This window comes from Ahaetulla prasina, chromosome 3, assembly GCF_028640845.1.
Source record: "Ahaetulla prasina isolate Xishuangbanna chromosome 3, ASM2864084v1, whole genome shotgun sequence".
Taxonomy (NCBI): domain Eukaryota; kingdom Metazoa; phylum Chordata; class Lepidosauria; order Squamata; family Colubridae; genus Ahaetulla; species Ahaetulla prasina.
In genome coordinates, this window is record NC_080541.1 from 189,092,341 (window position 1) to 189,119,163 (window position 26,823).

Genomic DNA, 26,823 nt, shown 5'->3' on the forward strand with positions numbered 1-26,823 from the left:
TAAGTTGGGCTGAAAGAGAGTGACTGGCCCAAAGTCACCCAGCTGGTTTTTCATGTCTAAGGTGGGACTAGAACTCACAGTTTCTGGTTTCTAGCCTAGTGCCTTAACCCAAGTCTAAGACAAATATTTAAAGAATCTGATGTAACTAAAACTTTATTAAAATATGTCATTAAAATATATATTCAATTTCAAAGTACTTTATAACCTATTATTTTCTGTTCAGATATGATTTTATGTGAGTGTAACAGAGACAGTCATAACAGAGAAATTAAATTAAAAAACATTTTTTAATTCATTTATAGAGGTGATTATTTCTGCTCTCTTGGTGGTTTTTGTAAGCCAAGTTTGGAATTACTGCTATAGATTATCTAAACGATTACATGAGGCTAATATAAAGTTGGCCTTAAAATTTTAAACTGGATTTGTGTGAGATTTGTTTAGCAACTGTTAAAGGAATTATATATTGCTTTCAAAATATTTCTAGTCTCCCTCTTTTAAATTACTGATTGCAATTCATGACACTTAGGAATTTTGCTGTGGAGTTCAGCTAATGGGGATTACAATTGTTGTAATTTTAACCTTGTAACTTTTTAAAGATTTCCTATGATTTTGAATCCATTTCTTCATTTGTGAGTAAAAATTTGCAGTCACAGAACTTTCAAACTGAAATGTTTCCCCCCCTCATTCTTAGATTTGATGTTACTGAGTCTGAAGTCTGTATTATAATAATTCACCTCCTAACAGGAATTCTTGGATCTGAATTTTGGAATTATACGGTAAATGATAAAAATTGGTTTTGCCTGGGAAGCAATGATGTAAATTCTATGGAGGCAGCCCTTTTTTGTCATGCGCACTAAAACTGAAAAAAGGCAATTGTTTTAATAACTATATTTTCCAGATATTTGTTTCAATATAAAATGATTTATAATATCTGAATAGAAGACACAAATTCAGTCAGATTATAAAGTTTCTCTTCTGCCCTTATTTTAAAAAAGACTTTGTTTTGAAACATGGATGTTTTATTCCTTATTGGTTGTTGTAAAATATACAGAACTAACATAATCTTGAGAAAAAAGTGGTGGAATGTTGGAGCAATTCATTAAGTATAATCAGAATTAATTTTGTTCTTTTGTTTAGAAACCTTTCCACCAGGAAAAAGAATTATATGGATAGATACTTAGAAATATACACTCACTCTTTGATTAGCTACTACCTTCATTTATGACCATTTGCAAATCTGAGATTTATTTTAAAAAATCCAGCCCACTTGTATATATTTGTGATCAAATTTTGTGCACCTGACACTTAACACACACTGAAGTGTGAGTAATGCTGACATAGCAGTAAAAGAGAACTTTATCTAAATGAGATAGCAGCAACCAGTAATCTTCCCTGCAACTCTCTCCCTATTTGAGTTGTATAGTTCACATAGCGACCATTTTGCTTAATGACCTGTTTATTGAAACAAAACGTGGTCGCTAAATGAGGAATGGGCATATTTATGTTTATACAAATATTCTCATTCATCCTTTGCAGTTCTTTAACCTCAAGCTTAAGAAAGAGTCTACAATCTCCTTTTTAAAATATGTCATTAAAATATATATTCAATTTCAAAGTACTTTATAACCTATTATTTTCTGTTCAGATATGATTTTATGTGAGTGTAACAGAGACAGTCATAATAGAGAAATTAAATTAAATATTAAATTCTATTAAACATAAGTCCTGAAATGTAACCTAAGATATAAAATGCTTATTCACTGAATTAAGAGATAGCAAGATCATGCAGATTTCAGGCAAATTTCATCATTTCAGTGTGTACTAATAAATATAAATTAAATGAAATATCAGATTTTTCTTGTGATTTATTGAACTATGTTTAATTTATTTTTTTTAATAAATAAATCAAGGCGTCAAACATACTTCCCTCCTCTTATTTTCTCTACATCAACAACCCTGTGATGTAAGTTGGGCTGAAAGAGAGTGACTGGCCCAAAGTCACCCAGCTGGTTTTTCATGTCTAAGGTGGGACTAGAACTCACAGTTTCTGGTTTCTAGCCTAGTGCCTTAACCCAAGTCTAAGACAAATATTTAAAGAATCTGATGTAACTAAAACTTTATTAAAATATGTCATTAAAATATATATTCAATTTCAAAGTACTTTATAACCTATTATTTTCTGTTCAGATATGATTTTATGTGAGTGTAACAGAGACAGTCATAACAGAGAAATTAAATTAAAAAACATTTTTTAATTCATTTATAGAGGTGATTATTTCTGCTCTCTTGGTGGTTTTTGTAAGCCAAGTTTGGAATTACTGCTATAGATTATCTAAACGATTACATGAGGCTAATATAAAGTTGGCCTTAAAATTTTAAACTGGATTTGTGTGAGATTTGTTTAGCAACTGTTAAAGGAATTATATATTGCTTTCAAAATATTTCTAGTCTCCCTCTTTAAATTACTGATTGCAATTCATGACACTTAGGAATTTTGCTGTGGAGTTCAGCTAATGGGGATTACAATTGTTGTAATTTTAACCTTGTAACTTTTTAAAGATTTCCTATGATTTTGAATCCATTTCTTCATTTGTGAGTAAAAATTTGCAGTCACAGAACTTTCAAACTGAAATGTTTCCCCCCCTCATTCTTAGATTTGATGTTACTGAGTCTGAAGTCTGTATTATAATAATTCACCTCCTAACAGGAATTCTTGGATCTGAATTTTGGAATTACTGCTATAGATTATCTAAACGATTACATGAGGCTAATATAAAGTTGGCCTTAAAATTTTAAACTGGATTTGTGTGAGATTTGTTTAGCAACTGTTAAAGGAATTATATATTGCTTTCAAAATATTTCTAGTCTCCCTCTTTTAAATTACTGATTGCAATTCATGACACTTAGGAATTTTGCTGTGGAGTTCAGCTAATGGGGATTACAATTGTTGTAATTTTAACCTTGTAACTTTTTAAAGATTTCCTATGATTTTGAATCCATTTCTTCATTTGTGAGTAAAAATTTGCAGTCACAGAACTTTCAAACTGAAATGTTTCCCCCCCTCATTCTTAGATTTGATGTTACTGAGTCTGAAGTCTGTATTATAATAATTCACCTCTAACAGGAATTCTTGGATCTGAATTTTGGAATTATACGGTAAATGATAAAAATTGGTTTTGCCTGGGAAGCAATGATGTAAATTCTATGGAGGCAGCCCTTTTGTCATGCACTAAAACTGAAAAAGGCAATTGTTTTAATAACTATATTTTCCAGATATTTGTTTCAATTTAGTCTGTAGGAATCCAGCCACTGTTATTTTTGTAAAGGATAGTTTTATATTTTAATATATTAGATAAAGCAATAATCCAGTTGTCAACAACCCACACTTTATTAAGCAGTGGCATTGTGTGAACCAGCATTAAGATCATGGCTAACAAATTCCTAAAATGCAAGACATTTAAAATTCAGTTTAGGGCATTTTAAGTAATAAGGTAAAATAAGGCTATGTTCAAGTGCATGCCTTTGTATGATCCTTTTCACTTTCTGAAACAGTAAACTTCAATTGATTTCATGCGAGGTTTGAGTTCTGAGGAAAAATAAATCTACATATTCACTATGACCAACAGACTTTCACAGTTTGAAAATTGTTTTCCAGTAAATATTAAATTAAATATTAATATTAAATATTAATATTAAATATTAAATTAAATATTAATATTAAATATTAAATTTATTAAACATAAGTCCTGAAATGTAACCTAAGATATAAAATGCTTATTCACTGAATTAAGAGATAGCAAGATCATGCAGATTTCAGGCAAATTTCATCATTTCAGTGTGTACTAATAAATATAAATTAAATGAAATATCAGATTTTTCTTGTGATTTATTGAACTATGTTTAATTTATTTTATCTTCAGTCTTCGTGGTTTTGGGAACGTGTATCGCTGTGCAACTGGGGACAAATCCTGACTGGATGTTTTTCTGCTGTTTTGCTGGGACATTCATGTTTTACTGTTTTTAACAGTTCTAATGGGGCATGCATGCTGATATAAACATAATTTTATATAAGCAAGTGTATTTATTCCTTGAATTAATTTCTTTCTGACTGATGGATGCAAATGAGTTCCAGAGAGAACTGGAGGATATCCAGGGGGCCTTGCTGCATGTTCTAACCAAAGCTCTGGTTATATCCTGGAACCAAAGGGCAGCCAAAATTTTGAATAGAAATGTCTTTGATCCCAACACTCTCCATGGTTCACAGAAGAACTGCAAGTTCTGAAAAGGGCTAAATGACTAGTAGAGCATCTCTGGAGGAAAACAAGATATGAATCCGACTGTACACAAGTAAGAGCTGCTATTAAGGCATACATCATGGCAGTAAGAGTAGCAAAACTCCATTATTTCTTGTTCTTATTGTATCTGCAGAGTGTCACCTTGTTCAGAATAACCCAGTCTCTGTAGGAACAGGGGGACTCATATGTATGTCAGTTTCAGCGTTTCCTGAATTGGGAGTCCCTGCACTCAGTCATTCAAGCCCTGGTGATCTCTGATTTGGACTATTAAAATAGGCTCTATATTGGTCTTGAGTAAGAAGAGTATCCAGAAGCTTCTGCTGGTACAGAATGCAGCTATAGTTTTGAAGACCTAGGGTGGCCCATATTACACCGCTGTTCCATGAGCAGCACTGTTGCCAGTTTGCTTCTGGGTCCAATTCAAAGTGTTGGTTATCATCTATAAAGACCTTCATGGCATGGATCCAGGTTATCTGAGGAACTAGCTCATTCCAGTGGGATTATCCCACACTGGCAGAAGAGGCATGCTACAGATCCCATCAGTCAAGGAATTTCAGCTGGCAGGATCCAGGAGAAGAGCCTTTTCTGCTGTGGCACCCACCCTCTGGAACATTGTACCCCCCTCCAAGATGAGATCTTCACCCTCCCTTCTGATCTTCTGAAATGACTTGAAGACCTGGTTCTGTCAGCTGACCTGGGGCCCCAATGGGAGAGTGACATCTTGGAAGTCGTTAATGGATTAGTCAGACCTCACCCCTTTTCCACGCACACTTTGCTTCCTTCCTCCATCTTGATTAATTGAATTTTAACTGAATTTTAAATGTATAGTTCTCATTTATTGTTTAGATTTATTATATTGTATGACTGTTGCATCAACGAAATGGGCAGCATAATAAAGAAATAAATTTCTAAAGTAACATGATTGGTATGTTGACATCTAGAAATGTTAATCTTTTTAATGACAGATTAAAATGAGATATTTGCAATAGCTGCAATTCAGATACGATTTCTTGCAGTGCAAAATATGAATAAGAGCTTGTATATTTGGGGAAGAAGAGTTCAAATAAATCTTTCAGAGTATCATGCAGATACTTACTATTCCTATTCTATAGAGGGAAAAAGCAATATAATATGACATAAAATGTGGATCACTGATGAGAGGAATATGGGACATAAATCAAGGTGAAATATTGCAGAGCACAACATGAGGCCTACATGGAATTCCTCAATTCTTTTATGGCTCAAAAAGTAGCCAAAGTATTAAAAAGACTTTCAATTACCAGATGATTGGGATAATAATTAGAATGTATGAATTTTGTAAGTTTTACAACTATATTTAATCTTGGTTGTAATGTATCATCCCATGAAAATGTCAAATGCTAAAAGCAGTTTGCTAAGGCCCACAGCTCAAATGCAATTGAGGCAGTGAATTTTGTAGTTTGAACAATTTGTAAAACTTAATATTATCCAGCGCAATAAACAACATCTTAAATATTTTTCTCAAATTCTAAGGTCACAGTCTATGGACAGCTGACATATTTTTGCTATCGAAATATAATATCCTTTATCTTCTTAGATTTTTAAATAATAGGCAAATGTGAACTGTGAACACTAAATAAATTAGGTGCTTAGAATCAAACATATGGAATATGGCATTGCATTAAAATAACCAAGACAGTTTACAGAATTTTTAAAATAAACAAGGAAGGAAGACACTCAAATGGAGGCAATGTGAAATCATCAACATGTTATATAAAATTGAGGGGTAATTTGTATCTCCTCCTACAACCCTGGCATCCATATTTATGTGGCTCAAAGTAATTTTATCATTAAAACAAATGAACCCAGTCATATTTAAAGCAAATTCTGTTATAGCTTTAGTATTTTATTACCAGTCATTATTTCTTACATCATTTTTATTTATTTATAAGAAAATTTATATAGCCATCCACCTCACTCTCAGTGACTCTGGGCCATTAGAAAAACATCACCAAGCAGATATGTCTACCTACTGCATGTATGATGTCTAAAGGGTGTCTGTTACCATTTTGGATACAAGAGTATTTTTTGGCTGAACGGTATCTCAGTCATCAATCTAAGGTTTGGAAATATTGTAGCTGTTACCTAATTATCTAAAGTCATATATTTAGTATATAAATTGATGGAAAATGAAGATGTTTGTTGTTATTAGGAATATCAGGTTGCTCCATTTGTAATAATAGTATTTCACTAGACTTATAAATGTGAGTGCTCAAGTGTGATCTTCGGATGTTATTATAGAACTTCTTTTATATGGGACACGAATATATATATATACAGTTTTGAAAAATATCATGGAGTTTGACTTCATATGCAGTTTCATTATGGCCTTCTGGCATGCATACCATTCTTACAGTCTTACCTGGGATTTTTTTCCTCCTGAAATTCCTGTAACATCTTTTTTTTTTTTTTACTGTATGTGATCTATGCAAGATTACTTAATCTAATTCTGTGGTTTTCACATATGGATTGATATATATATATATATGCATGTCTTTTGATGTATGGATCTGTGTACCTGTCTCCATGGTTGAATATAGGTATAAAATATATGTAAGAATTCTTGCCAGGTTTCTATTTGAATTTTCTGAAACAATAATTGGATATTAGTGGATAATTCTCAAATAATCCATATTACCCACTATATCATAAACTAGATATTGTGCTACTAGTGGTCAAATATCAAATACATTTTTCAGAAATTATCAACTGCACATTTAAACATTTGCTTTCATTCTTTACATATGAAATGATCTACATTTATGTTAAATACAATATTTTCCTATGCAATTGTACTTGGGGGGCTTGAAACATTATAGAAAGTGGAAGATGTCTTTTTGTTGGTGCATTTATTAATTTATTAATCACATTTATATACCGCCCTATCTCCCGAAGGATTCAGGGCGGTTCACAGGCAAATAAAAAACATATAAATACAATTAAAATAACAATTAAAAAACTTATTCTAAAAGGCCGAATTATTAAAAACAGTATAAATAATAAAACCCATTTAAAACCAATAAATTTAAAATCTAATCCAGTCCTGCGCAGATAAATAAGTGTGTTTTAAGCTCGCGACGGAAGGTTCGGAGGTCCGGAAGTTGACGAAGTCCTGGGGGTAGATTGTTCCAGAGGGTGAGAGCCCCCACAGAGAAGGCCCTTCCCCTGGGCGTCGCCAGACGACACTGCCTCGCTGACGGCACCCTGAGGAGTCCCTCTCTGTGAGAGCGCACGGGTCAGTGAGAGGTATTCGGTAGCAGTAGGCGGTCCCGTAAATAACCCGGCCCTATGCCATGGAGCGCTTTAAAGGTGGTTACCAAGACCTTGAAGCGCACCCGGAAGGCCACAGGTAGCCAGTGCAGTCTGTGCAGGATAGGTGTCATACGGGAGCCACGAGGGGCTCCCTCTATCACCCGCGCAGCTGCATTCTGGACTAACTGCAGCCTCCGGATGCCCTTCAAGGGGAGCCCCATGCAGAGAGCATTGCAGTAATCCAGGCGAGACGTCACGAGGGCGTGAGTGCATGTCAAGATGTGCATTTTATCTGTACTACATTTATTTTTCTGAACATCACCGGTTGTCCTTCTGAGAAATGAGTGTTTTGTTGGGAGGAAGAAATGTGGCTTGGCATTTGCAGATCAAAGCCTTATCTTTGCCTTAAGCTCAAAAAAACTTGGAAGGAGGATGGTAGCCAGGAAGAATGGCATGTTTGGAATAAAAAAAATAAGAAAGCATAAATTAGCCTGAAGAGAGATGCCTTTGTAGTTTCCCTTGCCTTGAATTTCTATGAATGGGCAAAAGCATAGGCGGGCACTTATTGCCCTGGGCTGCATGCAGCCCCAATGCTTTTCATATATATCCAGGCTTTCTTCAAAAGTTGTTAATAAATTTAATATAACATTATACATCTGTATAATATTCAAGTTAACTGTACAAGAAGTCCTCAACTTACAACCATTCATTTAGTGATTGTTCAGATGGCCCTGAAAAAAATAACTTACGCATGGTTTTCACATTTACAACTATTGCAGCAACTCCCATGATCATGAAATTAAAATTTGGCCACGTGGCAAGTGGCATGTATTTATGACAGTTGCATTGTATTGGAGTTATGTAATCACCATTCGTATCGTTCCCAGCTGGCTTCTGATAAGCAAAGTCAATGGGAGAAGTCAGGTTCACTCAACAACCAGATGACTCATTTAACAACTGCAGTGATTTGCTTAACAACTCTAGTTGTACAATGGGATAAAACTCACTTAACTGCCTTGCTCTGCGATTGAAGTTTTGGGCTCAATTATAGTTGCAAGTCAAGGACTTCCTGTATTTAATTAATTTACATTAAATAAAATTGAATTTACTCTTTATACTACTTTTACTCATTCCATTATCTTGATTCTACCTATGTTTAAAGGACAGTTTCCAAAGGCCAAAGGCCAACTGTAGTTCTTGGCCTGAAAAAAATTGTACATCTTTGAGGAAGAGCTTTACGTGGAACACACAATATACTAGAAATAGACCAAGAGTATGATGTGATGATTCATACACAAACTTAAAACTATGATTTCAAGACTTATGGATTCATATAGTTAATCTTGATTTAACATAATCTGTTTATTTAAAGCATGAGTCAATTCACTGAAATCAGTAGTATAAAAAAATTAAATAAATTACTACAGAATGAAAGGAGAAAGATAGTTGAATCCATTATTTTTGTTAAAAGCCTTCTATCTAAATTCTTTTTACTAGTGGGCAAGTTTAAATTTCTACTGCTTGTCATTGTTTGAAATAAATAAAACTTTTAATATACCTAGCTGCACTTTATACAGCCAAAGGATTGGTCGGAAGGAAAATTCTGATAGTTTCTCTTGTAACCAATCATTCAATGAAATGAGAAAGTCACATTTATATTTTAAAACCAGCTTGAGTGTTGTAGAAATTTAAAGCATTGCTGGTTCTCTATTTATCAACTATGTGCTCTATGGCAATTTAGAGTTGTGATCTTGACCACTCTGACTGAATAAAACAGGAGAACATACTGTAAATAAACTACATAAAAATAAATAATAGCTCTATACTGTGAAGCCAATGAGCTACATGAGTTGTATATTTAAAATATATATTTTGCTTTATTTTTTCCCCTCGTTCCACTCATTCTTTTTCTCTCTCTCTCACCTTGTGCATGATAAACAAGAGCTGCTGTGCCTGAAAAACTATTTAAAATTGCTTTGAGTAATTCTGCTTTTTTGGCTTTTTTTTTGTACCTAATCAGAATTGATGTGACTGAGGTGCAAGTCTTCATAATAACCATGCATTTACTGGCAGCAATTGGAGGACCTACATTTTGGCAAACTATGGTAATTTTGTCCATCTCTGTATTTTATATCTTTTATTATATCTTTTATTCTAGAGAAATTCATTTCCTTATATATTTATATTATTCTTATTTTTGTTGGAAAGATTTTAATAAAATGCTCTGATTCAGTCAAAATCTCTTCCATAAGAAATAATTTTGACTGGTATCTAAACAGGTTACTAATATACGGGATAATTCTGTAGCAAAAAAAAAGTAGACTGCGCATGCATAAATTAAACATTGGTAGACTGGTAGAGCTATGCATCATTTGGAGGGATGCTTTGCATAGTACTAGGATTATGTAAGGAATGGAAAATAAGTTTTCTTCTAACCCAAAACAAGCCATTACATACTAGAAGTTCTGCTGAACCACTTCAGACAGCCATGTTTCAGTAGAAACAAAACTAGAATATTTCAATTGTTCTAGCTATTAGGTGAATCAAAATTTGGAGAGATCCCTGAATATTTGATGGGTGAATATAGCAAGGATGGCCGCCTTTCCCTCTTTCTTTTCAGTAGCTTCAGTGAATTATATCCTATCAGCTTCACCTCCAGTCTCTACCACCTGTGTTCAGACTCCTCGGCCACCACTAATGTTCTTGGTTTTTTTCTTAACTCCACTCTCAATCAATCACATTTTGATTTGTAACTAAAGCAAAAAAGGCCCATTTTGTTCCATATACAGACAAAAACTATTTGAAACATGTATATTTAGCTCAAGCATGGAACACCTGAAACCAGCTGTTCTGTTCTGTTTATGCATGGAATGTTATGTACATCCTTAGATAGCCCCTTTCCAAACTTGGTGTTCTGAATATTGAGGCAACGTGTGAGGCTCTTTCCCAGTCTTTGGTGGGAAAAGACCCACAAAGTAACCCTGTTAAGCCTTTGAGAGACATGCTTGTCTCGACTCTCAGCTATGGATTTAGAGGGAGAGTTTGCAAAGAAACTCCAATTGGCATGCATAAATCTATTAATGTAAGTCTTATACTATAAATGCAATTCAAACAATGGTAAAGAAATAACTAACAAGATACTTTGGCTGCCATAGATGCTTGAGCATGTTGTTTTATCTATAACAATTGTTAGTGTCATATGTTTGTTAGTAATCTAAATATTGAAAATGAATAATTGGTGGATCTTAAATAAATTACAGTAAAAGCAAATAAAACTAACAAATTATTTTAAAACTTGCATAAATGCTCATTTCAAACAATATTTCTTTCATTTGGTACCCTTAGCTACTTAAGTGTTTTTTTAATATTGGGTAAAAAAAGACATAGTGCTGTGTACTAAATAAAGGGAAATACTGTATATATCAGTATATATACTCAAACATTCTACTTTTCTTTCTGTATCACTTTATATTTACATGATAGTTGCACAAATGCGTTCTAATGGTATTATTGCAGTATTCTGTCCAAAAGTTAAAGAGAAACAAATCGAATGGGACAGAGAATGGGGATAGCAGCCTTCTTTACTACATTTCATGCTAGTGTAGTCCTAGAATATTCTGAAAGATGTTTACAATATATTGTTGTGGTCTCCCTTCAGTTTTGTTCATCTTAGCACATGTGTGATTCTGTACAAATAATGAAATGTCTGTAGTCTCTAAAAACCAAATGAATGAAGGCACAAATGTTTACAATATGATGAGGAAGAAGGTTTTTTTTTTTTACTTTGTATCACTCTTTGTAAGGGAAATGGATGCTGGAACTACGGTATGCTGCCATTCTACAATTTAAAATAGCTATCTGTTTCATGAGAAAAATGTATTAAATGCATGGAACAAATATTTATTATGCCATAAATAAGAAAATTATTTGAAAATTATGTTTATATTCAGAAATGGAAACATTTCTTCACATGACACCATTTAGTCTATAATGACTAAATGCCTCCTTTTGTGTGCAGAAGGGCATAGGTTCAGTTATCTTCAGTAGTCTAAAATTCCACAGAGCCATTGCAATGTTAGTCTACTGTGGTATAGAGCAATATTCTATGTTCTTATGAAATTAACAATAATTGGATAATGTAAACTATTGTAGGTGAAGCAATCATTATTATTATCCATTAATCATTGTTTACAAGTAGTGTAGTTCTGACTATCAGATGCTATCTATGTTCTTATGAAATTAACAATAATTGGATGATGTAAATTATTGTAGGTGAAATAATCATTATTATCCATTAATCATTGTTTACAAGTAGTATAGTTCTGACTATCAGATACTATACATGGAACCGTGAGTGCTAGCCCTCCATATCAATGCCATCTGCTTGGTTCTGTCCAGAGTACTGCAAAATGATCCATTATTGTATTCCCATGCAGCTTTTTTTTTCCCCTTTATGTCTCTGTGACATAGAATTTTGGAGTATATCCAAAGGTCCTGTCCTCATTCTTCTGAATTTTCAACCAGCTTTCTTCCCTGAACACATACAGTCAACTGTTTTCATTATGCCATTTCTTACTTCAAAGACAATATCTATTATAACTTAATTGAATCTTGTTTCCTGATTATGCCAAAATAGGCATTCAAATGTTTAGTCCTTCCATTCAGTTATTATTTGCTTTTTCTTAAGAAATAAATGGTCACATATAGGTCTAGCATTTCATTATAAATAAAAAAAAAATCTGAAAGGTAAGGTAATGTATTCCAAAGGTTTTTTTAAAGTCCTGTTCCAGAAAATTCCTGCATACAGATTTAGAAAAGTGGAATGTTTTGAGTTCATTTGAAATCTAAAATAAAATTAACATGAAATATTTAAACTGTTTTAATATTTTCCTTTCTTGTTAAGATTCCAGTGTTAAACATTCACATGAAAATACTTCCAGCTATTTGTACAGTAGCAGGAACCATATTCTCTTGTACAAACTACTTTGGTGTGATCTTCACAGGTGGAGTTGGCAAAAATGGATCAACCATAGCAGTAAGTTTTTTTCTATTTTGTTTTGTATTTTTAGTATACATTATTCTTCTATTTTCTCTTCTGTATAATCCTCCCTCCCTCTCTCTCCCACCTTCTTCTCCCTTCCTTCCTTTTTTTCCAAAGGCTCATAGGGGTTATAAAAAAAAAACCCTCAATAAAAATTATCATTAAAACAATAAATTCTCAACAGCATCATAACAGATTTTTAAAAATTCAAAGTTCTGTGTTCTCCAATGCATTTCAACATTCAAAGCATGTCCTTCTCCTGGATTAGATGAGAAGCCAAACTCAGGACAAAAGAGGTAGACTAGATCTCTATGGTCAGGCATAGAGTTTGTAATGAAAAATATCAGTTTCCTAGTTTCAAGTTCTCATCAGATGGCATTCTCAGCGACAAGATCTGAAGCAAAATTACTTCAGTCAATCTGATTCTATATGATTTAAAATAAAATAATCTTATTTTAAAATTTTTGCAAGTTAATAAGTTCCTCCATTACATTATTAGTAAAAGGAAAGAGTATATTATACAACATCTAAATAAAAATTCCAATAAAATACTTAATTACATCTGACTCTGGAGGTGCATCATTTTCTATTACAAATTTCAAACTGTCTTATGATAGATTGATTTTATACATTTTCATAAAACACATTCCAATCAAGATTAAAGAAAACAGCAGTTTTTGTTTGTCCACACTCCTTAGATTACTAGAGCACCACTGATGATCTCCTAAAAATAAACTAAGACCAGTTGTCTTTGGAGCAGATTTTGCATTGATTTAGATGAGTTTAATATTTACAGTGGTGCTTAAAAGTTTGTGAACTCTTTTAAATGTTCAGTATTTCTGCATGTATGACATAACATGTGATCTGTTCTCCACACAAATCCTGAAACTAGATTACCTAATTAAACAAATGAGTCAGAGATGTACATGTTCATTTAATTAGGAAGATGATTGAAAACTATATATTTGTGTTTGGCAAAATGAGTAAACCTCTAGGATTAGCAGTTCATTTGAAGGGGAAATGAGAGTCGGGCATTTCAGTCAATGGGATGATAATCAGGTTTGGGTGTAAGAAGTTCTGCCTTATTTAAAGAAAATAATTCTGGGTACCAGTATCAAAGTCTGATCTTCACAACATGTGAAAATGTGTCATGGCTCAAACAAAGGAGATTTCTGGGGATCTCTGAAAAACAATGTATAGTGCTCATCAGGCTGAAAAAGGCAACAAAATTATTCCCAAAGAATTTGGGTTCACCAGTCCATTGCCAGGTAGATTGAATAGAAGTAGAAGTAATAGTAATGAAGTGTTCATTACTCTTCTCAAGACTGGACAAACAACCAAGATCACACCAATAGCAAAGTGTTTAATAGTCTGGGAGGCTTCAAAGAAACCCAGAGTGACATCTAAGGAACTAAAGCCCTCCCTTGCATTGGTGAACATGAGACTACTAAACAATGGTGTACATAGCAGGATTGTAAGGACAAAGCTACTAGTCTCTAAAAAGAACATTGCTGTCCATCTAAAATTCGTGAAAGGCCACATTCAGAAGCCAGAAGGCTATTGGAACAATGTTCTGTGGACAGATGAGACCAAAATAGAACTTTTTGCCTTGAATGAAAAGCTTTATGTTCGACAAAAAGTAAAAGCTTTTATTCCAGTATAAAACCTTATCCTATCTGTGAAAGATGGTGGTGTTGTACCATGATTCAGCCCTGCTTTGCTGTCTCTGAACCAGGATGGCTACCATTATTTATGGAATTCTCAATTGTGCTAGCAAATTCTACAGGAAAATAAGGGTATTTATCCTTAAATTCATGACCAAGAGAAAGCTGGTCATGCAACAAGACAGGAATAGCACTTAGACTTATATACCACTTCACAGTACTTTACAGCCCTCTCTAAGTGGTTTAGAGAGTCAGCATATTGCCCCCAACAATCTGGGTCCTTATTTTACCAACCTTGGAAGGATGGGTGAGTCAATCTTAAGCCTGGTGAGGTTCGAACTGCAAATTGCAGGCAGTCAGCAGAAGTAGCCTGCAGTACTGCATTCTAACCACTGTGCCACTGCGGCTAATAATAATCCAAAACATAGAAATTGTACAATCAAAGAAGGAAGTGAATGTTTTGGCAGGAAGTCCAAAAGTCTGAGTTAACACTGTTCTGTGTGGAGGTAGGGGATAAAATACTCCCAAGCTGATGTGCAGGACTGATCAGTTATTGGAAACATTTACTTGCAGTTATTGTTGCCCAAGGAGGGCACACCAGTTACTTAAAGCAAAAGTTTATATAGTTTTATCATACACAAATATGTAGCTTTGAATCATTTTCATCAATAAATAAGTGAATAAGTATACCATTTTTGCTGATTTGTTCACTTGTGTACTCTTGTCTAAGTTTTGGGATTGGGTGGAAAATAGATCATGTTTTAGGCCATTTTGATGACAAAACATTAAAAATGCAAAAGGCCTCACAAACTTTAAACACCACTGTATATTGGGAATTACATGAAACATATAGATTACCCACCCTTCTACATATAAAGCATAGGAAGGTGATAAGCTATGAGTTTTATCAGTGCCTCCCACAATCTGCTTTGCAATCTCTGGGGTATGTACTGATTGCACTGTTGAAACTGGCAACAAAATCATCAATTCCATTGAATAGGGTTTTTTCCTCCTCAAACTTCTGAACAACTTAAGACATCCATTTTTGCTTTACTCCTCCATCTCCCACTCTATACTCATAGAAAAGCTGAACACAATTGTCCAATTTGGCTTGTAGCCCTTTAAAGTCCAAAATGTAATTTAAAAATTGTATTCCTATTATCTTTCTCTTCAAAATTAAAGTCAATGTTATTAACTCTTGAAGGTCCTCAAAGGATCTGTTGCCACCAGCCTCATTTTTTGTTTTTAATTTTTTTTGTCCTTTATATTTCCGAGATACTATATCTAGGTGGAATATAAAGAAAATACGATATAGTAACTTATTACTTAAGTAATTTAAAATTGGTTATGAGCAAGTTCACTTCATATTGGAACATATTTACCAAATCTTGCCATCCCTGATTCTAAATATATTCATAATTTTGCCTCTGGATAGATGGAATTAAGTTTCTCAGCCTCCTCAGACATGACCTTCCATTCACAACTCGCAAACTGAATTCTCGTCAGGACCCTTCTAGGGCAGGGGTGTCAAACTCAATTTCATTGAGGGCTGCATCAGGGTTGTGTTTTATCATGGGGGGCAGGGGGGGCGTGGGCGTGGCCAGCTTAACATCATTTGTGTCGGCACCTGTGGTTGCCCAAACGCTCTGCCAACGAAAACGGGCTCCCGAGCTCCGTTTCGGCTGCGATGGCCTCCTGCAACCCTTAGCCAGTGAAAATGGAACTCAGGAGGGCCACCTGATTAATAGCTTCTTATCCAACCATTATGACATTTTAGCTGCACGTTGTTCAATACATTCTTTTGGGGCTGATAATTTTTTTTCTTTTAATTCTTTTCGTTTTTCTTCAGTGTTATTCCTTTCAGAGTCTTTTTGAAACTGAGCAACTGCAATTTTAAATTGCAGAATTAAATAAATTAGATAAATGTATGCTTATTCATCCCTTGCATCTTAACTAAATATTGTAGGTCATATAGTTCTTATTAGTTCCCCATTGACTTTGAAAAAGTTCAATGAGATTTAGTTATAATTAAAAGGTATGTATGAATGTATTTTTGACCAAGGTATGTGTTCTGTCCCCCTTGCCTCAGTCCGAGCGATGACTTAATTAGCCGGCAACTATCAGCTCTGGCAGCAAACTAGCAAGCATCTGCCAAGTGTCTCTGTTATCTCGCTTGATGCCGATGAGTCAACCAGGAACAAACAGTACTTCAGTTCTAGTTAAGCAGTTGATTTGCTTGCCACGAAGTGGTATAGCAGCTCTTGCTGCTTTTATATCCTGTGGGTTGTGGCTCCATGACTCAGCACTTCCTAGGCCTGCCCCACCCTTGCATCTGTTGTTCCCACCTCTCCTGCCTACGAAACCTAGGGTCCAGCCAGGCCTGATTGCCATCAGCCAGGTCTGGAGGCGTGGCCTGGGGAGGGAAGAGTCAGGGGACAGAGGCCTGGTTATCTCCTCCACCTGGCCTGCCTCTGGCTCCTGGAGCTGAGCCAGGGAAGCCGGTGCTCCAGAGGTAAGACCTGATGGCCCTTCCCCCTCACTTTCTGAGTCACTTTCTGGCAGGGGCCCCGGCTCGGGGGGGCACAGACACAACAGTATGCTCTGGAATGCTGACAACTGCATTTATGTTATATGCCCAGCATTGTAAATTAATATTGAATCTCTTTCCTATGTAGGGAACAAGTGTCCTTTCACCATTTCTTCATATTGGAACTGTCATTACATTAGCTGCCATGATCTACAAGAAATCTGCTGTGGAACTTTTTGAAAAACATCCTTGCCTCTATATACTGACTTTTGGGTTTGTTTCTGCTAAGATAACTAACAAATTAGTGGTACGTATTTCCTTGTGCTTTTAACTCATTTTCTATGAAATGCTTCACTATTATAGCTTTATTATTTTTTTCTCCTAGTCCAGAACCATTAGTGTATATGGTGACACCTCAACAGGGTTTATCCTATGACTGGCCATAATCCAGTCCTTAAAGAGAAACATTTATCAAATGTATTAAATGTAGCTCCTTCCTCCATAGAAATTATTAATTCTGATTATAAATAACAAATGCTTGTTTTTTCTCTGTAGGTTGCTCATATGACCAAAAGCGAGATGCACCTTCACGACACAGCATTCATAGGTCCAGCACTTTTGTTCTTGGATCAATATTTTAATAGCTTTATTGATGAATACATTGTACTTTGGATTGCCTTGGTAAGTGGCAAGTGCATTTTAAGATACATGTATAGATCCTTGGTTTTCTATTGATAACTCTGGATTCATAATTATTCCTATATTATTTATAAATTTGCATGCCACCCATTCTCAACAACTCTGGACAGCTCACAACAGCAACAACAACAAAAATAAATTATAATAAAATCAATAATACATAAAAAATAAAGATAAAGGATGGCAAGCGCAATAAAGTGAAATGAAAAACCAGGTCTTCATGCTTCTTCTAACAGCAAAGTGGGAGCCTCCTGGATCTTAAGGGCAGTTGTGATCCTAAGGGCAGGCAGTGCTATACAGAAGGCATGCTTCTATGGTACTTTGACATTGTTTAATTGAAGGAATCCAGAATGCATCAACCCTGCAGATGTTAGGGAGACAGCCAAGCCCTTTTGGCATGTAGAGCTTTAAGGAAGCATCCAGAACCTTGAATCGCACCTAGAAACAAACCAGTATAATTTTCCACATCTCTGGAGCATGCTTACATAGATACTCACTCTCAGCAGAAAACAACAAGTACATTGGTGGGTTAGTACCAGTTTGCCCCAGATTGGGCAAATCAGTAGCGGCGGTGGTGGGAGGCTCCGCCCACCTGCCCGGATGTCTTTGTGCATGCACAGAAGCTTCTGTGCATGCGCAGAAGCATTGCACGTGCGCACAAGTGCGCACGCGCCGAGTGAACCGGGTGTAGCTAAAATTGAAACCAACTACTAGACAAGTAGTTTGATGTTTTAAATTGCACAATAAAATAATTTCATCTGTAGTTGAGAAAGGAGAATTTTTACAATAGAAACATGTTTTTTATAGTCTGCTGAACTTACAGTCTGAGAAAATTATACTGAGAAATCACATCTAAGTATCTTATTCTTAGACCAGACATCAATCTTTCCTTTGGCTATGTGCATTGGAAAAATAATCCATGTTTTTTATCTTTTATAAAAGTAAGCCAGTGTTTCTAAAGAAAGATAGCATTTTGCAGTTCCCTTCATATCCTCAATAAAATATTGGCGTTTAAGAAAATATAATTCATTTTAGCCATGTTATCAATTATGTTTTTAAAATGCTCTCTTTCCTTGTGGGTTTTAGTTTTTACAGATTTACAGAGTTGGAAGGGACCTTGTAGGTCTAGTCCCTCACCCAAGCAGGAGACCCTACACCCGCGATGGGGAACCTATGGCATGCATGTCGGAAGTGGCATGCAGCGCCATCTCTCCAGGCATGCCAGCCATCGCCCGTTGCTCTTCCAGGTTCCGGCGTACACATGCACACCGGTCAGCTGGTCTTTGCGCACGTGGGAGCGCTGGAAACTGGAAGAGCAAGACCAAGTGATCTGTGCGCACCGGGAAACTTTTCTTCCAATTTCTGTCACTCCCCTGCACGCACCCACCTGTTTCAGCACTCCGTGCCGAAAAAGTTTGCCAACGCTGTCCTACACCATCTCTGACAATATTGTTATAACCAAATCATGAAAGAATTATTCATTTGACTGATAAGGGATTTCAACATAAGGTTTGCAGCTCTGTCTTGTGAAACTATACAGCTTTCATAGACTCGTGCCCATGATTAAGAAAAGGTTAATGTTTTTGTATTGATGATGGAAATCCTCTAGCCTAGAATATTAAAGAATCCCATATCTCCAATAGAGGACATCAAATCATAGAGCCTAAGCTCTCCAGTTGCATTGGAGCAAGAACGTTGGGGATTTTCTCCTTTTGGGAAAATATAAGGCAGGTGAGATTGGGCAGAGACATTGCAAGCATTCCAGTTGCAAAAGGGCAAACTAAACTGGTTCACTCATACCAAGTTAGGCATTATTTTCTTTTGCATGAAATGACATCATGGGAGTACATCCTTTAAAAACATGCCTGCCCTGTCCTCTAGCTTAGGCTGCTGGGGGACTGGATCTTTCCCAGCTCCCACTTCTGCTTTAAAATGCAGGAAAAAAATATTTCTCCGATCTGGACAAGATCAAATCTTATTGAAAAAATTATCCTCATGTTTAAAATGATGGGTTCAAAACACAAAGAATACATTGTGTAAAAGTTTTTATGTCCAAATCTCATACATGTTTATATTATCCTTTCAGATTTTTTCTCTCTTTGATTTACTCCGATACTGTGTCAGTGTCTGCAATCAAATTGCTTCCCATCTTCACATCAGTGTCTTTAAGATCAAGACCTACAGTACGTATTCAAATCATCACTAGGTTGTTGCAATAACTAGTAGCTGTTTTCTACAAGAGAGAATGCGGTTATATTGAGGAGTCTACAGAAACTGCAGCAGATAGGAACAAATCTAATTTATAATAATGTTGTATAACTAATTTTGTTATGGATGACACCCCCTAGCTAGACAGTCCTCCAACAAAAGGAGAATCCCAAGTATTCTCCAAACGTCTATATTACCAGGTCCACGGGTGTGTACCTAGAGAAGCATGCAGAGAATAAGGCGTTATCATTGTAATTACCTTGACCAGATAAATGGATTCCCAACAACAGGAATTTCTAATACAGTGTATTTACAAGCTACAAGCCTATTTGCTTTTAATTTAATTATCCTTTAAAGTGCTCATTTAATATTGTCCCAAAAGTATAATTATTAATTGCCTTGCGAAACTCTGGCATCTCACTACCTTGGTGGCTGGAATACTTTGGACTTGAGCCTAGATTCATCACCAGTTGCTGATAACTGTGGTTAGTTTTTAAGAAAACAGATACTTCATGTTATTTGCATTGTCTTTGGAAGCTGGCATCTTGAAATGCTATCTTCGGAAGCAATCCACTGTGGCTGATCATTTTGTCATTGCACATTATACACAGCCACTGTGCGTGACATCTTTTGTCTTTAAAAAATTCTAACCCTAGTCCCCTAAAATGTGGGATGATTGTCAGCATGCAGTATAGTGTGTTATCTGTCAATTTATTTTTTAAAATAAACACTTTAAAATAAATTTTCAGGTGTTTTTTTTCAGTGGAAAGTCTATACAAAATTTGCAGTTACTTTTTGTATAAAATTTATGCAAAAATATTTCTGTTTAATAAATGAAAATTCTCATAACTATAATAATTCTTGTGCTGTTATGTTTTGATCAGTCAGCAAAATATTAATTTGAACTGTTAAAAGTATATTTGTGCAGTTGAACTATAATATATTAGCATTAAGGAATCAAAACCCCAGACCCAAAGCAAATAAGGCTCATTGCAGTGTTTCTTACATAAATAGTACATACACCATGGGACCCCATCAAAATAAAACTCATCCTGCAAGCAAAAGAGATGCACTGATAATTATACATTTCAGGAAAGGGAAACATTGATGTAGGCATATATATTAATAAGTAATAGATGATACACTATCCTATATATTCATAAGTATTTGATCTTGGGTTACTTCCTGCCCTTGTGCTGTCTGCTATCTTCAAAAGAGAACAATTGTCTTAGTGGGAAAAAACAATTCAAAATGAGCATCAAATCCCAAGAGGAAGAGATTCTTCATTGGCGTCTTGAGAACATATTTATATTTTATTTTCTGAAATAATTGCAACAGTGTAATATTATTAGGCACACTAAAATGAACTATATGAAGCTTCTGTCTCAAGAAATCAACTTGTTTTTAACTCTCTATTATGTAACATTGAGTCAAATGTAACCAAGGAAAAAATTAGTAAAAATTATATCTCTGAGAAATAATATATATCGGACAAATACCAAGTTTCATGCTCCACTATTACTGGAAGTTTATAATGATACCTTTTTACATAACATTTCTCTAGCCATACTAATGAGGTTTAGAAGATTTTGAAGGCTCTTTAAATACCTATCTTGGACAAGCTATTATCCAATAAATGTTGATGCAAAAATATTTACAGTGACTCTAGCATATAGATTATAGACACTATTTCTCAGATTTTTCAACCTGTAAAGACCAGTTTAATAAAAATATTGCTAAGCATTTGATATTATATTGCTGACATTCTGGATATGTATTCACAAAAAATGAATTAAATTAGTGGGGTTTTTTACCTTCAATAGTATATGTCTGCATACACTTCTGTGGCACTTTCTTTCTTGTATTCCATGATCATTTTTAGATGACTATTTTTTGCAATTTATTCATATGAGTAACTTCTCTAAACCACATACTGTACTTGAAACAGTCCTCTTTTCTTTTATATTAGCCAGCTATAATCTTTTACACTCATTAATTGGTTTTCTTAATGTCCAATAATCTGTAATGCATTTTCTTTATCTCCTTCCATCCATTCATGTGACCTAGTGGAATATTTTTCCCCCCGAAAATCTATTTGATTCAGAATATTGTGTATCAAAATGTCTAATGGATGCACTTTACCGCCTTTTTAAATTGGATGTTGAATCATTGGCTTATTTTATTAAACAAATTGAGAATATTTCAACGTAACAGCTAGAAATGAACACAAAACTTTTATTATATCCTAATAATATAGGTACATTTATATCCATTTTAGGATAAGGAGCACTATGTAGCGGGCAGAAAAGGAGTAAGATATAGTCAACAAAATGTAAAGGCACAAAATAAGGAAATATAAATATGAATAAGATTCTTAACAATTGATTTAGGTTCATTTGTAATTGAAACTAAAGCATAAATATATTGCACCCATAAATGAATATTCCCGTGGAATAACTATTCCCAGATATTTAAAAGAATTCAAGGGACAGTTAAAAACCCCAATTAAGTTTTGAAAACATTGAGTTGTTCCAAGAGAAATTTGAATTGTCTAAATTTGCAAAACAGCAGTACAGTAAAAAATTTTAAATATCATCATTTACTGCACTTCAGTTGATTAAGTAGCCTGGATGATTTACATATGTTTATATGTAGATATATAAGCATATGTTTACAGATGCATCTTTTGTGTAATGATGTAATTCCAATGGTATAATCAGGTCATTATTCAAATGAAATAAAATGACATAAATTGAAGCAGATTCAGATTTAACAAACATTTAGGAATAATAGACATTTTAATCTCCCAAATAGTGCTTTGAATTGAGATTTTATTGTGTATTCAATTAAATCTTCTTGGAATTTTGACAGTTTGACATGGGACATTAGCAATATTTAAATTCATAAGTTATTGTCAGTACTGGGATGTGTTTCAAATAATTCTAAATCAATAATATTCTTTAACAGTTAAGAGTACTTTATAATAAAGCTGGATAGCAGATTTTTTTTTTTTTAAAAAACCCTCTAACGAAGAATTGGAGCATCCCATATTAACAAAGCAATGGCTAAGGGTCAAAAAATATTAAGTGTATTTCTTATCTTAGGATCAGGCTAATTCAACAAACATTACATGTTTAGTGTACAACAAAGAGAAGGGGTTGAAACAGTTGGCCTGAGAAAAAGTTTATTTATATGATAAGATGCCGACTATTGCTTTGTTTTCGTTTAATATCCTTAAATGAATTAATAAATATTACAAAGATCACTGTGTCTAAAGATGTGAATATGACTCTGAATTATATACAAAAACTTTGAATTTTTCACTCTGGATTTACTAAGTATAGGAAGGACAGCCAGCCAAATGGTTACTCTTCAATACTGTATTGGAAAGATGATGGGATTCAAAGTTTGGGACTGTCAATATAATATGCCTTCCTATTTAGTAATTCATCCTCCATCAATGCAGTGGAAAGACTGATTATACTATTCTATGCAGTCAATTTAATGGCATGCTTGTGGCTAGAAAGAGATATGATTAGATAATTACGTTTTTTTTCACAGCTTGTATTTTTTTTTTATCTTAAAAAAAATCGAGTTATACATTAAATTGTCCTGTTGCACATGGCACAGTTTTTCTCCTGCCTAGAAAAGAATTTGAATATAGCTTCCTATATAATTATGAATAGAGCATTGTACTTCTTGGAAGCTCTAACATAGTTTGTTAGCTGAAGAACCTGAACACTTTATAAAAGACATTGCAATAGCATATTGAGCTAATTTTCCTGTAACTGTATAAGCCTGATAACTTGTTCTGTCAGAAGACTTGACTTGCACACTCTCATTAAATTAACTTATTAAAACATTCTAAAAAGTACACTTTGTTAAATTTGACATGACATTCGACTTTATATATACCACATTTGTTTTACTCAAGATAGCAATAATTGATATACAACAAAACCATGTGGCAAAACATGCCTACCAAGCACCAAGCCTCACATTCTCAAATCCTAAACTGTTGAACTTATGCAAGAGGGACATCTATTGTCCCCTCCCACTGCTTTTTTTTTTCCACCTCTTGCAAAGATATGGTACTTCTTATTTCATCTTGAGGCAAAGCATGTTGGGGAAATTGGAAGATAGCAGATTTGTTGATCCAGTCTTCTCCAAGCTAATCCTTACTTGCATTCTCTATTTCAGCAAAGTGACAGAATATTTCAGGGAGAATAAAGACAACCTTTCTATTTTTAGAAAAGGTATGCAAAATTTGCAGCTCCTGAGATAACTCTCTTATATATTAGATTTATATTCTTACATTGGAACCACCTTACTTGCTGTCTATATTAGTATTTGTAACATACAAAGAAAAACTTAAGGTAAACTAAGGCAACCTAACACTATTCAACTGTGTTAGATTTCAGTTCTTATCATCTGTAACTAATCTAGCTAACCATCAGACTGTTGAAGTCGCAAAAAATGAACCCTGAATATAGGAAATTGTTGATTTTTTTCCCTAGCTAAATGATAGCTTTGATTAATATTTTCCAAATTAGCACTGGAAATTCACCAAGATTTAGGCCCCTAAGAATTTCATTGTAAATAGGAACAAATATGTCTGATTAACTTTTCACTGGCTGTTACTTGTTCTAACTGTGACACCACAGTGTCTCTTATGATGCTAGGAACAGCAACAGTCCCTCAAAGATAGCATCCTCGGGTTTGCTTGTTCTCCTGGATCCCCCAATGTTCAGTGTAAGAATGTGTGTCTTCCAATTCATTGATATTTTATAGTGGTGGAATGGGTCAAATTGAGTGGACAACTTCCTTTACAAAGTTGATATGGTCACTAGGGATGGGTTTGTTTTTTCTATTTCTTTATTACTATGCACTTCAAGTCATTCTCTAATCCAATATTATGGTTCTACTTCCCTCGTTTAAACTGTTTAGTAGGAGAAATTTCATGTGATATTGGGACAAGCATTCCTGCTTAAAACATAGCAAACTATAGAATGCATGTAGAAATCTAATATCTATTTTATAATCCCATCAAGTACAAACATTCAATGTAAGATGTTTGGCCTGGAAACCAGTTTAAGGAAAATAAAAATGCTTCCAATGAATGTAATTGTCTCACTGTTTCCAGTACGTTCTCTGTCTTATGCATTATTTACTGCATCTGACAAAATTTCCAAAAAATGTAGAATCCTATTATCAAAATAGGATTGTTTGATAATGCAGTTTTTATGCTGCCATTCTTTCTGTGGAACTACAGCTTTGATTGTCAGTTGGACTACAAAATTTCAGGCACGTAAAGAGCAGCGTGTAATGCCAGCCACAAGAAAAAGGAAAACGTAGAAAACAGTACCCAAGGCTCCCCATGACTTTTCATGGTTTACAAACAAAGCACAGGTACTATCAGGACAGCTAACAATACCAACGGTATCTTTCACCTATGGACCTTATCCAGGTAGATGATTAGTTGTAGGCCTGCCTATTTCCTAGGGACCAATCTTCTTTTATGAGGCAAAGATTCAGGAGAGTCTCCTGTACTTCTTTTCTTCTTGATATTCATTTAATTTCTGCTGGAAATACCCTGCAATTAAAACAAAAGGTGCATTAGTTATTACGTCTGGAACATGTAAACATCCCTTACAATGATCTCCACACATGACTTTGAGAAAATCTTCCATGGGTCAATTTGATAAAAAAATATGACTTCTATAACAACTAGGAAGCAGTGGCTAATGCAGACTGCCTAGCCATGTGAATCCCTGCAGTAAGAACAATAAGATAGGAATAAATTTATAGAACATAGAGGGAAAAAGGGTTGGAATGGATCTCCTCATCCCATTCTTGGCACATCTAGTTTTGCTCACGTATCAAACACTTGCTATTTTCAACATTTTCCCATATGACTGAAGAGTTCAAAGCAGCATGTTGGCTCCGCGAGGTTGGCTCCGGGGAATTGTTAATGCTTCTTTGAGGGAGGGTGTTTTCCCTACCGCCCTGAAAGAGGCAGTGGTGAGGCCCCTCCTCAAGAAGCCTTCCCTGGACCCAACTGTTTTAGCAAATTATCATCCGGTCTCCAACCTTCGCTTTGTGGCAAAGGTTATTGAGAGTGTGGTGGCGTATCAGCTTCCTCGGTACCTGGATGAAATTGTCTATCTAGACCCATGCCAGTCCGGTTTCCGGCCTGGGTACAGCACGGAGACGGTGTTGGTCGTGCTGGTTGTTGATCTCTGGAGGGCCCAGGACAGGGGTTGTTCCTCTGCCCTGGTCCTATTAGATCTCTCAGCGGCTTTTGATACCATTGACCATGGTATCTTGCTGCGACGGCTGGAGGGGTTAGGAGTGGGGGCACCGTTTTTCGGTGGTTCTCCTCCTTCCTCTCCGACCGATCGCAGACGGTGTTGGCGGGCGGGGGGCAGAGATTGACTGCGAGGCGCCTCTTATGTGGGGTGCCACAGGGGTCGGTTCTCTCGCCCCTCTTGTTCAACATCTATATGAAGCCGCTGGGTGAGATCATCCGTGGTTTTGGGGTGAGTTGTCATCTGTATGCTGACGATATGCAGCTGTACATTTCCACCCCAAACCACCCCAGCGAAGCCGTTGAAGTGATGTCCCGGTGCCTGGAGGCCGTACGGGTCTGGATGGGGAAAAACAGGCTCCAGCTCAACCCAGCCAAGACCGAGTGGCTGTGGATGCCGGCATCCCGGTATAATCAGCTGAGGCCATCACTGACCGTGGGGGGCGAGTCTTTGGCCCCCACGGAGAAGGTTCGTAATCTAGGCGTCCTTCTGGATGCACGGCTGTCGTTAGAAGAACATATGACAGCCATCGCCAGAGGATCTTTTTATCAGGTTCGCCTGATACGCCAGTTACGTCCCTTCTTGGATCGGGATTCCCTTTGCACAGTCACTCACGCCCTCGTCACTTCCCGCCTGAATTACTGCAATGCTCTCTACATGGGGCTCCCCTTGAAGAGTACCCGGAGGCTTCAACTGGTCCAGAATGCGGCCGCGCGGGTGATTGAGGGAGCGGCTCGAAGCTCCCATATAACACCTATCCTGCGCAGGCTGCACTGGCTTCCGGTTGCCT

At 35.6% G+C, this 26,823-nt stretch overlaps 2 protein-coding genes across 2 annotated transcripts in view; one reads left to right on the top strand and one right to left on the bottom strand.

Annotated features, from left to right (window-relative positions):
* Positions 1–20,514, top strand: part of CEPT1 (choline/ethanolamine phosphotransferase 1) — a 36,351-nt gene extending 15,837 nt beyond the window's left edge. Inside the window, exons 4-8 of the mRNA XM_058178418.1 lie at positions 9,607–9,691; positions 12,490–12,621; positions 16,967–17,125; positions 17,374–17,499; positions 19,604–20,514. Coding sequence (XP_058034401.1) covers positions 9,607–9,691; positions 12,490–12,621; positions 16,967–17,125; positions 17,374–17,499; positions 19,604–19,723 — 622 coding nt within the window. The 3' untranslated portion in view covers positions 19,724–20,514. The remainder of the gene's footprint in view (positions 1–9,606; positions 9,692–12,489; positions 12,622–16,966; positions 17,126–17,373; positions 17,500–19,603) is intronic.
* A 1,477-nt stretch (positions 20,515–21,991) lies between these two features.
* DENND2D (DENN domain containing 2D) overlaps positions 21,992–26,823 on the bottom strand; it is a 44,807-nt gene continuing 39,975 nt past the window's right edge. Inside the window, exon 12 of the mRNA XM_058178411.1 lies at positions 21,992–25,318. Coding sequence (XP_058034394.1) covers positions 25,257–25,318 — 62 coding nt within the window. The 3' untranslated portion in view covers positions 21,992–25,256. The remainder of the gene's footprint in view (positions 25,319–26,823) is intronic.